Source organism: Corvus cornix, chromosome Z (assembly GCF_000738735.6).
Source record: "Corvus cornix cornix isolate S_Up_H32 chromosome Z, ASM73873v5, whole genome shotgun sequence".
Lineage (NCBI taxonomy): Eukaryota > Metazoa > Chordata > Aves > Passeriformes > Corvidae > Corvus > Corvus cornix.
The window spans coordinates 58,037,968-58,057,962 of NC_046357.1; the positions used below are offsets into that span (position 1 = coordinate 58,037,968).

General features: G+C 41.8%; 1 protein-coding gene across 1 annotated transcript in view; it reads right to left on the reverse strand.

The window, feature by feature from the left end:
* The window catches only part of CNTLN (centlein), a 198,954-nt gene that overhangs the window by 145,582 nt on the left and 33,377 nt on the right, over nt 1-19,995 (reverse strand). The window contains 3 exon segments of the mRNA XM_039567578.1: nt 1,724-1,754; nt 8,970-9,124; nt 9,709-9,843. Of these exon segments, the coding sequence (XP_039423512.1) occupies nt 1,724-1,754; nt 8,970-9,124; nt 9,709-9,843 (321 nt within the window).

The window sequence follows — 19,995 nt, forward strand, 5'->3', positions numbered from 1 at the left end:
CTAAACTGCAGGTAGGTTACCACCACCCTTCCAGACAATGTTTCTCAACTCCTCCTTTACAGATTTCACTGTTTCCACTTCTTGAATACTGTTTTCCACCTGCAGCCTCCACTGGAGTCTAGTGGTGAATTCCGTTTCGCCAAGCTGATCTCCTCATGCATCCACTTTTTTTCCTGAATATCACAGTGGACCATACTTGGGCTTGGAGGAAGCTGTCTTTAAAGACATGATAGTTTTTCCTGAGCTCCTTACTCTTCAAGGCTGCTTCTCACAGGATTCCACCGACAAGTTCCCGGAACAGCTGAAGACTCTGCTTCTAATTCCAGGACTCTACTGTGCTACTTTCCTTCCATCATTGTCTCAAGGTCTTGGCCTTGACAACTTCATGGTCATTATAGCCAAGACTGCCACTGATTATTATTTTCTTAATCTGTTCTTCCTTGTTTGTAAACAGCAAATCCAACTGTGTGACATCCCTGGCTGTCTCAGGCAACACCCATCCCCAGAAGTACCCTCTGTCACACTCTAGACACCAGCTGAACCTGCTTGTAAAACCCCTCTGAAATACCAACTCTACTAATTCTCATCCCTACAATCACCCAGCTCTTTCACTCATCAATGTGCCTCATCAGCCACAAAGACAGAGACATAAAACTTATTCTGTGTTCATTGAAGGGATGGGTAACAGATTTTCAATAATTTGTCCAATATTACAAGTATTACATTTGACAACTTAAAAATTATTTTATCAGTTTGGCGCACAGTAGATTTTTCTTTCCCAAGAATCAACAAATAATTTCTTCTCCTGGGAAGCCTATAACCCTTTCATCATAACCAGTCCAAAGAAGTCAATTTGCAAGAACTTTACTTCCCGTGAGATCTGAATTAAGCTCTTTCAAAAGAGTTTCCATCACCATAACAATCAGAAGCATCACCAAAATTCCTAGTTCAGGAAAAAAGGGCATTTCTGGGTGACGTGTTAATTAGATAATTAAGGCAATGAATATACTTCGATAATGTAAAAGAACACAGCATTGTAAGTGTACGTTAGTCATGCAAACAAAAAGAATCCACTACTTAGGTGTGTATATAGGCAGCTGTTGAACACTAAGATAGCATGTTTGTGGCTCATTTCTTGGAGGAATTTAAAAAACACTAGCCAACTTCCACCAGGAAACAGGAAAAAGTATCATCTAAATAAGAGAAAATACTCTGTATCATGTATTCAGTTATTTCCTTTTTTCGCTTTACCATAAACTATCATAAACTTTTTAATATATTCTAAGCAATAATAAGACCCATTACAGAACAGAGATCTTTGGAGGCCAGGACACAGTGTATTTGGAACTACATGTTCTTCCAAAACAATGAAGATCAAGTCTACTGCAACAAGATTATAGGTAAATAAATTACAAATCAAGAAAAAAATTGTGGTAATACTTTTAAGCTTTTATTATTTTACACACATATATATTATCTGAAAGTACAGCATCTTCTATTTTTTAATGATTACATTTTAAGATGACTATTTGAAGTCAGATTCCTGCTTTGCAGCATCAATTTTTAAAAAGCTGTGGGTCTTAAGTGATAGAATGTAAATGAATGCAAGTCCCCACTGGTAGATTTGAATACATAACTTGCTATTTAAAGAAAATAACTTGTAGTGAAATGTCTGGAGAAGTTAATTCTCAAATAACATCTAGGAGTCCATTCCACTTCATACCTTTATTCTGGCATCATTGCCAGATGTTTCCCTATTACTGCAGGCCTGGTTCCTACGGTATATCACCGTGTCCCACAGCCATAGGGAGGAGGAGGAGGAGAAGATCCAGCAGGCAGGAATTGTGCAGCAAGATTGATTTATTTAATTATTTTACAAACTCTTTTATAGACTTTTTTCTTCATAGTCTAATTGGACAAAGGACCAGCCACCCCTTGGGGGTGATTGGCCAAAATCCTAAAACATCCATTATCAAAATATTTTCTACTATACCATAAACAAGACTTTCCAAGGTTGCAGGTGGCTTGGTTGTTTACATTCCCTGCTACCTCTTCTGTGAGAGAGAAAAGTCTCTCACGGACTTAGAAAAATAACAAGAAGATCCTCACTAACAGCATTTTTGTACCTACAATTCCCCCTTTTTGTTTTATAAGATAACAACCCTACTATTAATCCTAAATAGAAATCTACATCAGTTATTAATTCTAAAAATGTCCTTAAGGCTTTAACTATCTGACTCCATAACAAGAAATTCAAAATTCAGTCTCTGCTTGTGGAAGGACCATCCCAGTCTCTGCTTGTAGAAGGACCATCTGCCTGATGGTTGACATCCTGGTCATCATCAGAAGAGTCATTAGGCTGATGATCTACATTCTGGTTGCCATTTGGATGGTTGGCGTTCTGGTCATCATTTGGAGGTTGCCTGTTCTGCCTCTGCTGCCATAGGTCAGGGCGAACGCATTTTGAAGGTAGCCACCGTACCCCAGTATCTGTGGAAACGCAAGCATACCCACGACCCCAAACGATAAGCTCATGAGGGCCTTCCCACTGGTTAGTGAGTAAATTCCGTACCCAGACTTTTGCCCGGGGCAGCTGTCTGTCGCCTGCAGACTGCAATGAGAGAAAATGATTCAGAATAACAGGATTATTTGAATTTTGTGGTACTGTAAGGTGATTAATTGTATACAAAGCTTTTGCTAGTCGGCTCTGTGGGGTTTCTCCATGCATTCCCCTTTTCTGTTTGTCCAAAACACGCTTCAAGGTACCATGAGCGCGTTCGACAATGGCTTGGCCAGTAGGAGAATGTGGGATACCAAAGGTATGGTCTACACCCCATAGGTGTAAAAACTGCCGCGTCTTCTCCGAGGCGTAGGCAGGACCATTATCGGTTTTCACAGAAGCTGGCACGCCCAGGACTGAGAAAGCCAATTTCCAATGGGCAATGACATCACGGCCCTTCTCTCCAGTGTGAGCAGTAGCCCACATAGCCGAGGAGAAAGTGTCAATAGACACGTGCACATATTTTAGCCGACCAAATTCTGGGATGTGAGTTACATCCGTTTGCCAAATCTGCAAGGCTTTTAGCCCTCTGGGGTTTACCCCTGCTGGCAAAGGCGCAGCGAGTCCGTGACAGTCAGCACAAGCACTGACAATGTCGCGCACCTCGGTTGGCGTTAAATGAAACTGCTTCTGCAGGGTATGTGCACTTTGATGGAAGAAACCGTGCGATGCCTTGGCTTGTGCAATTTTGTCAGGCTGAGGCCCTACCCACGCAGGGTTGGCCAGCATGTCAGCCCTGGCATTGCCTTCTGTTAGAAACCCTGGTAAATTGGTGTGGCTTCGAATGTGCAGAATGTAATACGGATGCACTCGAGCCTGAATCGCAGACCACAAGGTTTGCAACAGTGAAAACAGAGCCGCATTGTTCACCTCCTTCAGAAGTGAACAATCTAAGCGTTGGGTGATATCTGCTACATAAGCAGAGTCAGTAACCAAATTCAAAGGTTCCTGTGAGAATCGCTGAAAAGCCATGGTAACAGCCCTTAATTCAACTAACTGAGCAGAGCCTGACTCGTGTTCCTTCAGCACCTGCCATTCCGATCCCTCCTTCCAGGTAACAATGGCTTTCCCAGTTTTCCCTGAACCATCCGTAAAGACGGTGGGTCCTTGCACCGGCACTCGGCTATTTCTCGGCCGCAAGGAAAGTACGGTCGATTTTGCCAGCTGCAGTAATTTATGGCTGGGCAGATGGTAAGTGATCTGCCCTGAAAAGTTTTGCAGCGCGCTTTGCAAAGGAGCACTATGGATGAGGCTCCACTCAAAGTATTCCTTTGAGATCGGAATGACAATTACTGCAGGATCCGCAGCCATCAGTTGCAAACACCGTTGACAGCATTTGATTATCAGAGAAGCGACCAATTCAAACACTGTGGTCACCGTCCTTTTTGGCTGGTGAGGCAAAAAGACCCATTCTAGGATATGCAAAGGATCAGGCCATTGTGCATTCCACTGGCCAATGATACCTGTAGGATGGAGGTCTGGAATAGTAATGAAAACAGTGATAGCAATGGAGGCATCCACTCGATAAACCTGACGAGCGGAAGCAGCCCGTTGGACCTCCTGCGGCGCTTGCCGTGCTTCCGGAGTCAACTCCCGAGGTGAATTCAGATCAGGGTCCCCTTTTAATGTATTAAAAAGAGAGGAAAGCTGCTTTGCAGTTAGACCTAAATAAGGTCGTAACCAATTGATGACACCCAACAGCTTTTGAGCATCATTCAAGGTTTTAATTGAATCCGGGAATTGCACCTCTTGGCGTTGGATAGTTTGGTCCAAAATTTTCACTCCTAAATATTTCCAAGGAGGATGCTGTTGAACTTTCTCCGGAGCTACCTCTAATCCATAGGCATGCAGAGCAGCTGAGGCTGTATTCTCAGCAGCTCGTCCCGAGTGGATGCTGCCACCAGGATATCATCGATGTAATGGTAGCAGCGTGCATCAGGAAACTGCTTGCGAACTCCGGCTAAAGCTTGGGCGACATACCACTGACAGATAATTGGGCTGTTCCTCATCCCTTGAGGGAGGACCTTCCATTGGTATCTCTTAGCAGGTTCAGCATTGTTAATGGCAGGCACAGTAAAGGCAAATTTTGGTTTGTCATCAGGATGCAAAGGAATTGTGAAAAAACAATCCTTTAAATCAATGATCAGGATGTCCCACCCCGTAGGAATCATGGTGGGAGAGGGCATGCCAGGCTGCAATGCCCCCATACCTTCCATTACTGCATTAACTTTCCGGAGGTCCTGCAATAACCTCCATTTCCCTGATTTCTTCTTAATTACGAAAACAGGAGTGTTCCAGGGACTAGTAGAAGGTTCAAGGTGCCCCTGTTGTAACTGTTCCTGAACCAGCTGATGAAGGGCGTCTAACTTCTCTTTTGGTAGGGGCCACTGCGGCTCAAAGACTGGTGTGTTAGTCAACCACTGCAAAGGCAGTGTAGGATGCTGTGCGCCCTTACACACAGTGACCCCTGCTAAAAATTTGTCCCAATCCGTACGCCCCAAGCTGCCAACACATCCCGCCCCCAAAGGTTAAGGGAAGTGGTAGTAACATAAGGCCTAATTGTAGCTGTGTGCCCCTCTGGGTCCCTCACCATCACAGGCTGTTCGCTTAAATAGCTCTGTGTGGATCCTCCTAATCCTGCGATGGTCGATCCCACCGGGGCTAAAGGCCATGAGGGAGGCCACTCAGAGAAGGAGATGACAGTTACATCAGCACCCGTATCAATCAAACCTCGAAGCCGAGTCCGGGGCGGATGGTCGTTTGGCAGGATCAGGGTACACGTCATCTGTGGCCTTTGGTCAGAGATGTCTGCAGTCCAGAAGGCCTGCAGAAGTCCCGTAGATCCACTGCTGTTATCTTCGTGAGCTTGTTGTTCTATCCTGGGGACACAAGACTTAAAAGGCACTAATTTAGCAAGGCAGGTCTTTTCAGGAATAGTTACAGGGGGTTTTTGCATGGAGACCATAGCGCAAATCTGACCTTTAAAGTCAGTGTCAATAACTCCTGAGTCCACTAAGATTCCTTGATGGGCAACGTCAGGTTTTCCCATCAGCATCACACTGGATCCCTGGGCTAAGGGTCCATATGCGTCCAAGGGAACCTTATAAACATCGCTAGAGTCTAAGACGACTGCGGCTGCGGTGTGGACGTCAAAACCGTCTGACCCCTGGGTGCTGTTTCTAGGGTGGCTGGGTAGGCCTGTGCCTGTACCTGTGCCACTCTCTGGGGGAGCGACTGCATCGGAGAGCAATTCCCCCTCCTTGCACCCTGGCAGAAGTTTCCCGACAAAGGCTGACCATTGGCATGAGTCCGGGATCTACAGTAGCTCGTGCAATGCCCTGGCCTGCCACACCTCTTGCACTGGGGGATCAGTGTGTTCTCTTTTTGGCTCGGCTTAGGCTGCTTCCGTTTTTTCACCTGTTTTGGTTGCTTTGGTTCACGACCAGAAGATGCGTGAACAGGCTGCAGGAACGCAGCCAAAGCAGACCTTCTCTGGTTCCCAGATCCCACCTTAGCGCAGGCTTTGACCACGTCTGTTACCTCAGGATCCCCTGGTAAGGCATCTATGATTTTTCTGCACTCCTCGTTTGCGTTATCTCTCACTAACTGCCTTAACAACAACTGTCTTAACCCGTCATCCTCAACCTGCTTCTCGAGAGAAGCAGCGACTTTCTCTACAAAAGAGAGGAATGACTCTGATTTCCCTTGAACTATTTCAGTATATCGCTTTCTGGGTGCTGACAACTCTATGGTTTTCAACAGGGCAGCCATGCCGACCTGTTGAGCTTGCTGCAGGATGCTAGAGGACAAGTTACCCTGTAGACTGGGATCAGAGAAGGGACCAGTCCCCATCAAAGCATCCACTCCTGCTGTCTGTCTAGGATCAGCAGCAGGGAGCTGCAAATTTGCTAATGCAGTCTTGTCGGCCAGCTTTCTCCAGGCTTTCTCAAAAACTGTAAATTGTACAGGTTGAAATAGAATTTGACCTAAGTGTCTAATATCAAATGGAGAAAGCAAATCTGTATTTATCACCCTTATTATTTGCATAACCTCAGCAGAACCTAGCCCATATTGTGCCACCTTGGATTGGAGGTCCTGGGCAACTTTCCAAGCAATTACCTCATGCTTGTCATGCTCTCCTGAATCTGGGAGAGCCTTATACACTGGGAAAGCATGGATCCCTTTCGGGGAACCAGTACCATCCTGAACTTCTGGCACAGCCTGCGGATGGAGTGTAACAGCTCCCCGGTTACCCCCAGAATCCTCAGATCTATTTGGCATTCCAAGGATTTCTAATAACCTCCAGTCACCCTCCCCCAATGCTTGCATCTTAAGAGACTCTAGGAAGCGAGTATGGTGCGTCGGACGCACTGTTACCGTGCAGTCCGGAAAGGTCCAGGGGCGAGGCCAGCGCAGCCTTTTTCTTCGCCGCGTGGCTACAGCCGCCTGACGACCTGGAGCCAGAACCTCATCTGCCTCACTGCCTGACGAGGAATCATCAGGCAAAGGCAACTTTGGGGTGCTGGGAGGGAACAGAAATGTACGGGGAGGTGAGGCACTTTGGCTAAGTTCGCCAGAGCCAGAACAGACAGGACAGACTGCAGCTGGCTGCGCGGCAGTTTTTACAGCAGTCTCTTTACGGGAGGCCGTCTTGGCCAGATCCGACCGAGCCGGTACTGAAGCTGCAGCCGACTCTGGGGCTACGGCTGCGCCCGGCGCCGTGGTCGTCTCCCGCACAGCAGCCGCGTTCGGTGCGGTCGCCGCTTCCGCTGCTGTTTCGCGCTCCCCGGGCGCGCTCGGCGCCGCTGTCTCCGGCCGGCGCTCCGCGGACACGCCCAGCGCCGCTGCCGGTCCGTTCTCTGCGGACGCGCCCTGGCGCCGCTGCCGGTCCGTTCTCTGCGGGCGCTCCCGGCGCCGCCGCCTCTGCCCGCCGCTCAGCAGCCGCTGCCGCTTCCGGGTTTTCCCGCGGCAGCGCTGTTCCCGGTTTCGCCGCCGGCTGCGCCGTTTCTCGGCTCGGAGCCGCGGCTCCTGCTTCTGGCGGGGGGGGCGGGGTGGGCGCGGGTGGCGCGGACGGCATGGCCAGCGCTGGCGTCGCTTGCGGCGCGGGCTCGGGCATTCGCCGCTCTAACAGGCTGAGCAAGTCCTCCATCCTTTGGGATAGGTTTCATAGCTCTGCCAGAAAGGGCAAATGCTGCATAAAAAGGTCCATGGTTCGGTTCTGCGACTGCGCAGAACAGTCCAGCGCCAGGGAGGGCAGCGGACCATAGCCAGGCAGTCCCGGGGGAGGCACGCCCGGCGCAACACCCGCTAAGTTAGATCCAGGTGCATAGGGAAGTAAACTAGGAGGCTGATTTGCGGCCCTGGATAAGCCGTGGCTGCCATCCAGCCAAACGGCAAGGCAGGCTGTGCGCCCTGCCTCTGCCCTGACCCCCCCGCCTCTGGCAGCGCGGGGTTCCTGGGGGCTGCAGAGTCCTGAGACTGTGCAGGGTGAGCCGGTGCAGGCTCTGCCTGTGGAGCCAGGGGGGTTATTCCAAATCCACCATCACTTGCCCCAGAAGCCCAGTCAGCGGGGCCCCCCTCGGACATTCCTCCGTCACTCATCACCGAGACAGGCGATCCAGCCCTGCTATCACAGTCAAGGGCTGTCAGCAGAATAAATAACGACTGCCAGGTTTTGTATAATTCTAACGCTGCTGGCTCCCCAGTCGGGAGCACGTGTCGGACAGCAGAGCCGAGTTCTTGGCATAAGGAAAAGTCCAGGGCAGTATCTCTGTCCATGGAAATCCCTTTTAAAGTAGCCCAGTCTAATAATTCCCGAACTGAGTTTTCAGGAATGGAGGTGCGCAATATGCTAAACACACCCTTCCAGACCAGTACGACAGCGTTGTTCTGTGAGCCGCTGTTCGCCATTTCTCAGTTCTGTTGGACCTCCCGGTCCCGGGGGGGTAAAGGAACAGCGTACCTCTAGAGGAATTCGGCTTGGCTCGCAGCAGCAGGACACGTCAGAGAGTGCAAATCACGTCGGGCAGCACCAAATATTACCGCAGGCCTGGTTCCTACGGTATATCACCGTGTCCCGCAGCCATAGCGAGGAGGAGGAGGAGAAGATCCAGCAGGCAGGAATTGTGCAGCAAGATTGATTTATTTAATTATTTTGCAAACTCTTTTATAGACTTTTTTCTTCATAGTCTAATTGGACAAAGGACCAGCCACCCCTTGGGTGTGATTGGCCAAAATCCTAAAACATCCATTATCAAAATATTTTCTACTATCCCATAAACAAGACTTCAAGGTTGCAGGTGGCTTGGTTGTTTACATTCCCTGCTACCTCTTCTGTGAGAGAGAAAAGTCTCTCACGGACTTAGAAAAATAACAAGAAGATCCTCACTAACAGCATTTTTGTACCTACATTTCCCTTTTCCATTGTGCCTCCTGTTTCCTCAGCTTCTCCAGGTCACTTAGCAGGTCAGCACAGCATATATTTAATTCCTTACTTTCCTCCTCCAGGTTTTTTATAACCAGTCTGTTTTGCTCTTCCTTCTTTCGTGCACACTCCTCAGTGTCCTGTAGAACAGTACCACAAGGGCCGATAAACAAAAAAGTGAGAACTAATCAGCAAATATAAACTGTGCAGTTTTACCCTCACAGCAGCTTCTTCTATATTTGATGGCCAAGGTCACCTGTGTACTTTTATTGGCCTCTTTCATGCAGGTGGAAGGGTCATATTTTTTAGCTGGATGACAGCTTTGATGAGTACACATTTGCAAAGAGCCCATTAATTGATCAAGCTGCCTTTGATGCTGTCCCCAGCTATTTTTGAGACCCACACAGACATATCCTCCCAGACCTCAGCTTTATCAATTAATAATGCCAGTCCCATCAGAATCTAATTACAAGAAGCCACATCTTCACACTTCTACTTTCTTTGCTCCATTTCCATCATTAACTATTTATCTGAAAGTTACAAGCTTGGATTCTTGGCTTTAAAGCATCTTTCTCAGTTGGCATGTGAGAAAACGGTAAGGTATAGCAAGGCCTAAGGCAATTTTTTCTCCAAGCTTGTCACTTTCTGTGCCACAAAGGCTGACACTGCTTAAAGAAGTACTTCAAAGCTACAGTCTTACAAAACTATGTACAAGTCAATATACCTTAAGTTCTTGGCTTTTATCTTTAAATTTCCGGTTCAAGTTACCGAATTCATTCTTCAAACGGGTATTTTCCTCATCCACAGCACTTTTTCTCTGCATTAAGCTGTTTATCTCCTGCTGCTGTCCTGTGAGTCTCTATTTAAAAAAAAAAAAATTTGTTCATAGACAAAAAGCAAATGCAGAAGAGCATGCATGTCCTGTGTTTTAGGCCTATGAAATGTAACTATCTGACATATGCAGTTTTTACAGCATTATTTTAATTCATTAGTACTTTAATCATACTCAAAGCTGAATGACTGTAAGACACAGTAATGCAAATGAGGAACCAAATATTCTGCTGCTACTGAACAAAGAAGCCTATAAATGCAGAACTGAATGGAAATTACTCAATGAAGCTTATACAAAACCAGTCATTTACAGAAGTTATATCTGTGCTTATGGATTAAGAATATATTAGAATACCATTTAACTTGCACTGCTAGCACATCAAAAATTAAACCAAAGAGCTGAATTCAAAATTCTCCACAACTTCCATATTTTGTGACAGTAAACACAAATGACTATTAAGTGAGGCTACCAAAACGATTATGATACAAAATAGTTTTAAAGAGAATTAAGTCTGGCTGAATTTAGAGCTCAAGGAAAATAATACAACATTGCTCAACACATATTATGGGTCAGTTCACCCACAAACAGAAAAATCCCACTGCCATAAAACAAGAACTTCAAGTTTCTGTGATAATTTCATTTGATTCTCATGATACTTGCAATGCCATTAGAACTGTGTTTTTCTGAAGGAGTCTGCTTTAATTCCACAGTCTATTTTGTCTCATCTCTTTCTAAATCAAAAGGGCATTAATCTGTAATATTTTCCTAGCAGTGACACCATAACTGTGGTACAAAATTGATGAAACTTTCACGTCAGTACTGAAGTCTATCTGCTTCACTTTTAATACACAAGCTAAAATGAAATGTGTACAGAAATATGAAAAATTAACAACAAAACAATAATCCTCTAGATTATTCTACAATACAGCTGATAATACATGTAAGAGTTTTCACTGTCTAAAGCTTACATCTGGTTCATAAGTATGTCAGACATAAAAAAGAAGGAAAATGTGCTGAGTAAAAAACACGCAAAACAGTACATTTGAAGTCGCATTTTCACCATTCAAAAGACAAAACATTTGCTCTTTGGATATATTATTACACTTGCAGAAATAAACTACTGCTGGCAGAGATGATTTAGTTGAATCTTTAAAAAGGTATGTATCCACATTACTACAGAAAGCATCAGTAATTTTGTTTGTTACCCTCCCACTCCCTGGTCCTCATGGAATTAGAGTAAGCGGCTCCTTTGAGTCTTCCTTCTAGCTCATTACTACTTAACATTTATCAAAAGTCTGTACTTGGAGACATCCTTAAAACATCATTAAAAATCTCACCTGTCTGAAAGAGACTATTGGCTCTGACCTAAAAATTCACAAACACACATTTTCATAAAAGCTCCAGCTCTTTAAGGCATCTAATTCCTGAGAACACAGGTACATCATATTAGTACCTAGTTTCATTATACACTGTGCAGAAACTGGTAAGCATATGTGTATTTGTGAAGCAAAATCAGATATATTTGGGTTCTGTTTTGAATGGGATGTTTTCCAGCAATTTAGAGAATGAACGGAGACACGATGGTACAAAAGTGCAACTAGATATTTCAAATGTTTGTTCTGTATTGCTCAGGATTAATTTTCAACTGAAATAAACTACTTACTGTGAATACCTTGCAGAATAGTCAGACGGGTTATCCTGAATCAGACTTGCACACTAATTACTTATCTCCACAACTGACTGACTTAGCACTTTGAATCAATCAAAAGGCAAATATACCACATCGATCACTAAGCAGCAAACTCACCTGAGTAGTCTACAAAGTCATCTACTGCAGCAGTAGTGAAACATTACCTAGGTGAGTTACACTTGCATGGAAAAAAAAATGTTATGTTTCAAAGCATTTTTTTGGGGCATCACTTTGCATGCTCTTATCTTTTCCTCTAAATGAATTGAACTTTTACTCACATATCTGCTTATTTCATGCACTTATAAAGAGGAGAAAAAACCAGAAGTATTACACAGGAGCCATAACTGGGTAGAAATAAGGGTCATAAAAAGGAATTTCTGAGATACAGACAATTAAGTAAACTATCATCTGCCTTTTCCTGTGCAGCTGTTTTTGTACTTTGCTTCCTCAACCTATACATTACTTCATATAACAGGAGAGTAAAGATTGATTTCTTACAGCAGAGAACACAAGCAGTGTTCCTAAAAGACTACCCTATTCTGGTAGGCAAGGGAAACAGCAGAGAAAAAAAGATACCAAATCAACACATGGGGCAACTTCTGACATGAGGTTATTTTGACAGATTTCACCAGGTAAAACACCCATCAGGAATTCATCTATTCCCATAGTATCTACTGATTTTTGTCTAGATACTATATAGACAGTCTGACACTACACAAGAACAATCTCAACTTGCACTTTGAGTTGACTCAGTCATCCTTGTTTGAATACAATAGGGCAAAAGCAGTGTTTGACAGCTTGGAGGTCAAGAACCATAAAAAACCCTAATGTAACTAAGACATTTAAAGTACACTTTGACAAACTTCCAAGAAAGAAACCTATTCTAAAATGAATTTGTTCTAATCAAAACCAAAAGAATCTGATTTTACCCTTCTGTTTAGGTGGGAAGAATCAAAGAGTATCCCCTGTATACTGCTGAAGCCCAGAGTGCTCCAGGCAACAGTACACAGAAAGAAACACTGTGACCTGGTGGAACAGACCTTTTGACGCTCAGAGGACTGTCATTCCAGAATTCATTTTCATCCTTTCCCATGGCATCTCTTTACCTACAGTACAATACAATTTTTTTGCTTCCATAATACAGCTACACTGTTTACTACCAAATACTATTTCTTTTTTAAACACCTTCATATTAATCTGAAGAGGAAGCAAAATCACATACTAAGTCGAACTGAGAAAATCTGCTATGAAAACAACAGATCAAAACCAAAAGGACACAATAGCCTTTTTTTGTCCTAAATCTGAACACATAAGTCTTTTCACAGCAGTAGGATGTCAAAATTATCTGTCCATACTTCATGTGACTAGCCAAAAAAAAAAAAAAAAAAAGGTTTTAAATTAAAACCTCATTTTTACCCATTTGTGAATTTTCACTGTGGAGACAGTGAAAGGGGTGACAAAATCAAACCTTTAATTCCAGGAGTCTGATTCAAAAAAAAAATGTGAGTTAGGACACAATTACCAGAAGTTACATACTGTTTGATATTGCAGATATCATCACTGAAATTCCAGTCTTTAGCGAAATATTTTTTAATCTACTACATAAAAAGCGTGTAGAAAGAACTATGAAACAACAGCTGTACATGTTATTAGTACATTAAGTGCTTTCCAAATTTTCTTATTTTGGCGGTTGAGGCAAAAATGTTGGGAAACCAGCTCCTAACTCTGCATTTTGAAATCAGATCAGACTCCACTACTAAATCAGTATTGCATAGCTACCTCTATACAGGTTCATAAAATGTAAGTAAGAGTGGATTTTATTTCATCTGAAGCAGTTAACCAAAACTGGAGTAAAAACTATCTAGCAGAAATGCAAAACTGACATATCCTTCAATGTTGCTGCTAATACAGAAATGCACCAACACACTGGGTGTTGAAGCACTTCATGAAAAAATTCTGTGCACCACAATATTAATGGAGTCCATCTATGAATGCAACAAAAGGGCATGCATTTGATTTTTACTACCAAAAGGATCAGGGTAACAAATATTAAATTCTGTACTTTCTTCATTGCATTCTTTATCAGAAGCTTTTAGTGTGCAGTAGTCCACTTCTAATACAGCACATGGAAAAATATTAATAAAATTAAAATCCTGACATCTTATGCAGAAAAAAAATTAATTTAGTAATGAAATTATTTTATTAAATTTAAATGTGGAAATACCATTTCTTTTAAAGTTCTCCTCAGAATTTCTACTTCAACATTTTACGACATATTTTCTCCCTTTCATCATCTCTTTTTCCTCGCCAAGTAGTTGAGGTTGACTTACCACACTTTTAACCCCTCCTCTCCTTCCTGTTTTCAATTTCTAGCAGGAATTTATCAGTAAGTATACACCATTAGAAATGTGCCAGTGACATTTTGTATCTTCCCTTGATTAAGCTTTCTTAAATTTCTCTCTATATTTTTTCAACTTTATTAATCCTCATGGTTCTTGAGCACTCATATGCACATTTAACAAAAAGCATTGCTAGTCATATTCTCATACAGTCCTCCAAAACAAAGGGAAAAAAACAAAACAAAACAAAAAACTAATAAAAGAAGTTCCCTTTCTTTCATCTCATGACTATTCATTAGATTCTTAAATTATTTTCAGATGTAGGACAAACAGAAGTTCAATGCAAATAGTTCATGAAAAGGTAACCATGTGCTGTGAGAGTCATCAGCTGCATTCTACAGTCTGTACAGTGTCCTTTCAGAGTCTGAATGACAGTAGCTAGTTATGATATAAAATATCAGTTATTTTTAAATCCATACTGCTCTAGAAGTAAAATGCCAACAGTGCTACCTGATTCTACCATAGGTTCCAGAGCATACCTGTATTCACAGCTAAGTATTCAACTTGAAACTTGTCTCCTAACAAGGATGAAAAAACAATGAAAAATAGCAGCTGACATATAATGGATTAAAATGTAACACATATAACAGTATTTTGAATGCATGTCCCATTTTTAATTCTTACTTTTCATTCCTAATCTTCTGCCAGAACAATCTTAAACAAATTAAAAAAGCAACCACAAATATAGAGTAATTTAAGTGGGGGAGTTCACTTGATTTTCGTAACACCAAAGTTTGTTCTTCCTCATCCAATCCCATGTTCTCCAGGATTCCCTGAGATAAAGCAATTTTAAAAATGGTTTCTGAGAAAAATTATTAACCTGCAAGCAGGTATGTATAAATCTGTTCCCAAAATGAATGAGAATTTTTGAACGCCTATTTCTATCAATTTAAGACATGAAATACAACATGGTAACTTAGAGATGTATACAAGGAAAAACATTCTTAAAACATTGTCCATTCAAATGTGCTTTCCTACCATATACGTGCTGTTGGAAAAGGACAGGTCTGTTTTGCAGGCAGTAGAAAAGAAAATCAAGATTCTTTAAAGTTTTTTTAAGAGGATCAACTAAAATGGTTCTACAGAGAAGCAGACCAGAAATATGAGCAGCTGACTTCATCCTGCTCATCCTGCAGGTCGTGAATATGTATTTACTTCTCTACTATTAGTCAGCCTTGCTCCTGAATTCTCACCTGACCCATAGATTAAGGATGGGTCAAACAGCATAATCTATTATAAACACCATGTTCCCTATCGCCCTCTTTGGACTTGTCTGGCGTGATTAATTTGCTATTTTCAGCAAAGTTTGCTATCTTAATCGAAACACCTGATAGAATTTTTCATTACCTGAACATGTGGTGGAAATAAACTGTGGCTTTATGCAACTCTAGCACCACACTTTCACCAGCAGCAATGGAACCATCTCTCACCAGCAACCTACTGAGTAAGTCACAGCCTGGAAAGAACTTTTTTATGATGTGCACCACCTCCTTTCCCCTCATGCTGCTCCTTACAACTCCACTGCAGCACATTCCTTCTTGTTCACTAAAACAAAGCTTTACTGATATTTTCCACAATATCTTACAATCCTTTGTATCCCTTTCTCTCAGTTCCTTCTGCTGCAAGCAAGCACTGCCAGCAACTGCATTTTTGCATTGACAAGGAAGCCAAATACTGCTTCTGGCACATGTAGTTTTCCACAACAGGCTTTCCATCTCTGAAACAAGGAACACAGAAGCTCCTTGCCCTGCAAAGGCAAAAAATTTAGGGACAGTTTTTCGCAAAAACACACCTCTAATTTGGAAATGAGACAGCATTTCGTCAAAATAGAAAACCTGCAGCTCCATAATAAATTCAGCATCAATACCAAGCAGTGTAGTGTGTATTGCAGCAATGCATCTGCTACACTTAGGAATTTACTGTCCATTTTACTCTACTGAGCTCTCAGGAAAACTGCAGCAAATACCGACAACATAATCTGACAGTCTTGCCACAGCTAGTGATTCTCTACACCAGGACAGACCAGATTTTCTATACAACCCATAACACAGTGCTGTACAGCAACACTCCCTAATAAATTTATTCTCTGTTCTTTCCTCTCAGCAGCTCTACTTTGAAACAGCAGCAGCACAGCCTTCTAGGTCAGAAAACAAAAAATCCAAAGGATCTTTCTATCCTCTATTCTCTCTACTAATTTCCAATCAAATCCAATACCCTGCTAAATGAGCTTTTCTCTTATTTTCATTGAAGAGCACAATCTTAACGGAACTAGGTTTAGATTATTTTTTCTACGCTTTCCTTTCCAGCAAGGCTTAAACAAGGTGCTCAGAGTGAGTTAGCCTCTGCCTCTGGAAGAGAGCAGGACGATCTGAGATCTGCAGGAATCGATACCTACTAGCATCTATGCCTGACACAGCAGTATTTCATTACACTCATATACATCAATGCTGCCAGATCAGGTGTAGTAAATAAAGAACAGCTGTTGCTGTGATCAACTCTTCTGACAAGCTCCTTCTGAAGTGTTGTCAGCAGATTCATAAGGCCACAATCTAATCTCACAGGGCTCTACCTGCTTCTTTCTGGTACTTGATCCTTAAAGCATAACCATTTTCTTGAATTTCAGGAAATCTGCCTGTATTCAAGAAACCATGATATATGAAAAGCCTCCTCATCAAACGTCCTTAAACAGGGAATAAAATCCAACCCCTTAAAAGCCTACTGACCTTAGAACTGAAAGAAAAAAACAAAACAAAACAAAAAAAGCATCACTACAATGACCAACTAATATACTAAAAACAGTGAAGAAGTTAATATCTTACACAGTAAAAGTAGATTCCAATGGCTACAGAAACCATTTTCAGCTCAAATAAAAAGCTACTCTGTTGTAACTCTCACTGGCTACATGATAACTGTTCTTACCAGGCTGCAAAGAAATTTCCCGACTAGACACTAACACAGGAGGATGAATGAGATCATAAAGACCACATCTCTCTCTTCTTTCTAGGCTTGACTACTGAGTTCTGCTCAATATTCAAGAAATCATGCATTTCAAACTAGTGTACTTGGCAGAGGACAAGAGATACCACATTCCTTTACTTACTGTACATTTTTCTGTCTAATCCAAGTGCAGGTACCATTTCAGGCTGTCTCTGTAGAAACACCACTAAGAATATGAAGGCTGAGTAAGCCTAAGACCCAGAAGCTTTAGCCAACTTCAAGAACGGCCGCTCATGTGAGTTATTAAAGAGGTAAAGCATAGATTTACAACACAGCTGTATAAGTACCCAATATAGCTTCTTTTCTGCAGAGTTAAGTAGGAAGAAGTTAAGTTTAAAAACTATTTACTCAAAATGAAGTAAGCTACCTCACAGAAACATATTTTCAACTGGTAGAAAAAGCATTCCTACTGGGAATTCTTACAAAAATACTAATGAGCTGTAAAGGTACACTGTAACTTAGAGCTTATTAATTGCTGCAGTCAAAAAAGCCCACAGGTATTAGCCATAGTCATCATACTACCTACCTCAGGTAGCGTTCTATCAGTAAACCAAAATCAGCAATTTTCAACTGTTTGTGTATTTTTCTTCCCATCTTTCTCACTGAGATCAGCTCCTTAACAAGGTTTCCTTCCTTAATTTTATGAGAAAACTAACTAGAAGATGTCAAGCAGAAAGGTAAAAAGACATATGATAATTCACTGATGCAGTTCAAAGGTGCTACATAGAACACGTTTCACCACTGAAGGTTGATCCCTTTTCCAACGTACACACTTGAGTCACTGTTTTTTAAAGAAAAAAAATTTGTGTTAGTGTCGCCTTCAACACGCTTTGTCTGCAGGATCCATAAATCTTATTTGCCAAACTTTTTTTGCGAAACGTTTATAAAATTCACATCTCAACACTGCTGACACATTCACCTGAACTTCTTATTACCAAAATTATCGTCATGTCCCTCATTACACAAGAATAATCAAGCTTACATGCTACTGAAAATAAAGTATTTAGATGGTAATAATGTCTGCATACATTTGTCTTAATTTAATAAAAGTATTTTATTGCAAAGAAAAATATAATCAGGTGAAGGTACAAAAGTCAAGAAAAATTTATCAGTGTTAATTAATGCCTGAAGGTAGAATTATGCTTCTTTCAATTGGACCCATTAAAGCAGCTTTAATACAGATTTGCACAGCAAGCTGAAGATTTTCAAGAGCAGATAATGAGGCAAGCTAGTACTATTTTAACCCCTCTAGAGTATAATCAGTTGATAAGGTTTTGAAACGTTACAAGGTCTAGGACAAAAAGATTAGCTTTAGTTCCTCCAGATCAAAATTGAAACCTAATTAATTAACAATGTTATAAGAAAAGGTTTACTGCTATTTTTACATGCCTTTAATGTCATCTTCTAAAGAAAACAGGTTAAGATATTTTAATTTATCTATTGCGTAAATGGCAGAAGAATATTCCCTGCTCCAACATTATCTGCTAAACTAATTGAATTTGAAAATTTCAAACATTCCTCCAAAAACCTCACCTTACTTTTTAAGGAAAAAACAGCATCAGTGATCTACTTGAGATACACACAATTATTATAAATCAAATACAACAGGTTAAAAATAAAAAAGAGAATTAAAAGATTTCTGCAGTAAGTTATCTATCAGTCTTCAGAAGAAGAAGAATTAAAATTCTAAGAGAGTGTCCTAGCCACTTAAACATAGCAGTTAGAAATTGTTTTCCTTGAAACAAACAGAGAAGTGATGCATGTATGTCAGGGATACATAACTGCTGAAAAAAAGTTTTGAGACACTGCATAAAACAAAAATAACAGTAAAAAATAACCTAGACACTAATCTCAAAGGAGTAAGATTTTTACCACACAGCATTTAGAAGAAACATATCTATATGCAAGATGAGGCCCAGTTGTGACTATCAGGACCAATAGTTACCAATAAACCAATTAAAAAAAAAGGAAAAAAAAAAAAAGGGGAAAAGTAAAAGTACAATGGAAAACTCAAATATAATACATTCTGTACTGAATTTATGTGGAATAATAGACAAGAATAATCTTAATCTTAAGTGCTTTAACAAATTTATTTGAAACTTTGAATGGTACATCTTTAAATGTTGCACACTAATTCATACTTTAATGCATTGAAACAATATGAAGTTCATGACCAAAAAGAAGTCTTATTCATAAAACTGAAGATTACAACACTGTAATTTAGGAAAGGTGAAAACCTGAAGTGTGGGGTATTCCCAGCCCCTGCCCTGGAGGGATCTCTGCTGAGACAAGAGATTTCGCAATTGCCCAGCAGAACTCCCTGGAAAGGCAACCACTTCTTTGGTCATGGTGAGAAAAGACAGACCCACAATCCTTTAGGAGACTCTATGCAGATCCTTTGTAACCCATTGGCCTTCACCCACCCCTGTATCCCTATAAAAGCAAGCCCTCTGCCCCTGTGCAGAGAGAGAGTTCTCGTCCCTGGCTTTCCCCTTCGCCGGAGGGGACCCACAATAAAGCTACCTTCGTGCGGAACCAGCCACACGAACCTCTCGACTCTCTCTCTGGTCTGGCTTGGCCTGGAGGCTGCCCCGCAGAGCTGAGCTGGAATCACGAGCTGACAATCACTAAAGAGCTGACAGCCTCTGCAAGGGCCCTCCTGCCAGCAGCTGAGGGAAGACAACCGGGCCTCGGGAAGGTGATTCCTTTTGGGACCATCTTCCCAGACTGGTCACCTCTTCCTGGGTCAGAGCCACTCACCCCATCACCAGCTGTCATGCTCAAGTTCTATTAAGTAAACAGAAGTTCAATGCATATACTCCATTCCAAAGATACTGGACAGCAGAAGTTTTGAATAATGATGATTTCCACTTTTATTTTAACCCTAAAGCCGCAATGAGTATCAATTCTCACGAGTATCTGAGCACTCTTCTTCCCTGTTAGTTATACAAATGTGATTAAAGACCATATTATTTCTCAATCATAAGTCTCCAAATTTATTATTTTACTTGATTTTCAGTAGTATCTATTAAAATAGAAACCACTCTGATACTAATCTCATTACAAATTAATTTCATTTAGCTTTCAGTAAGA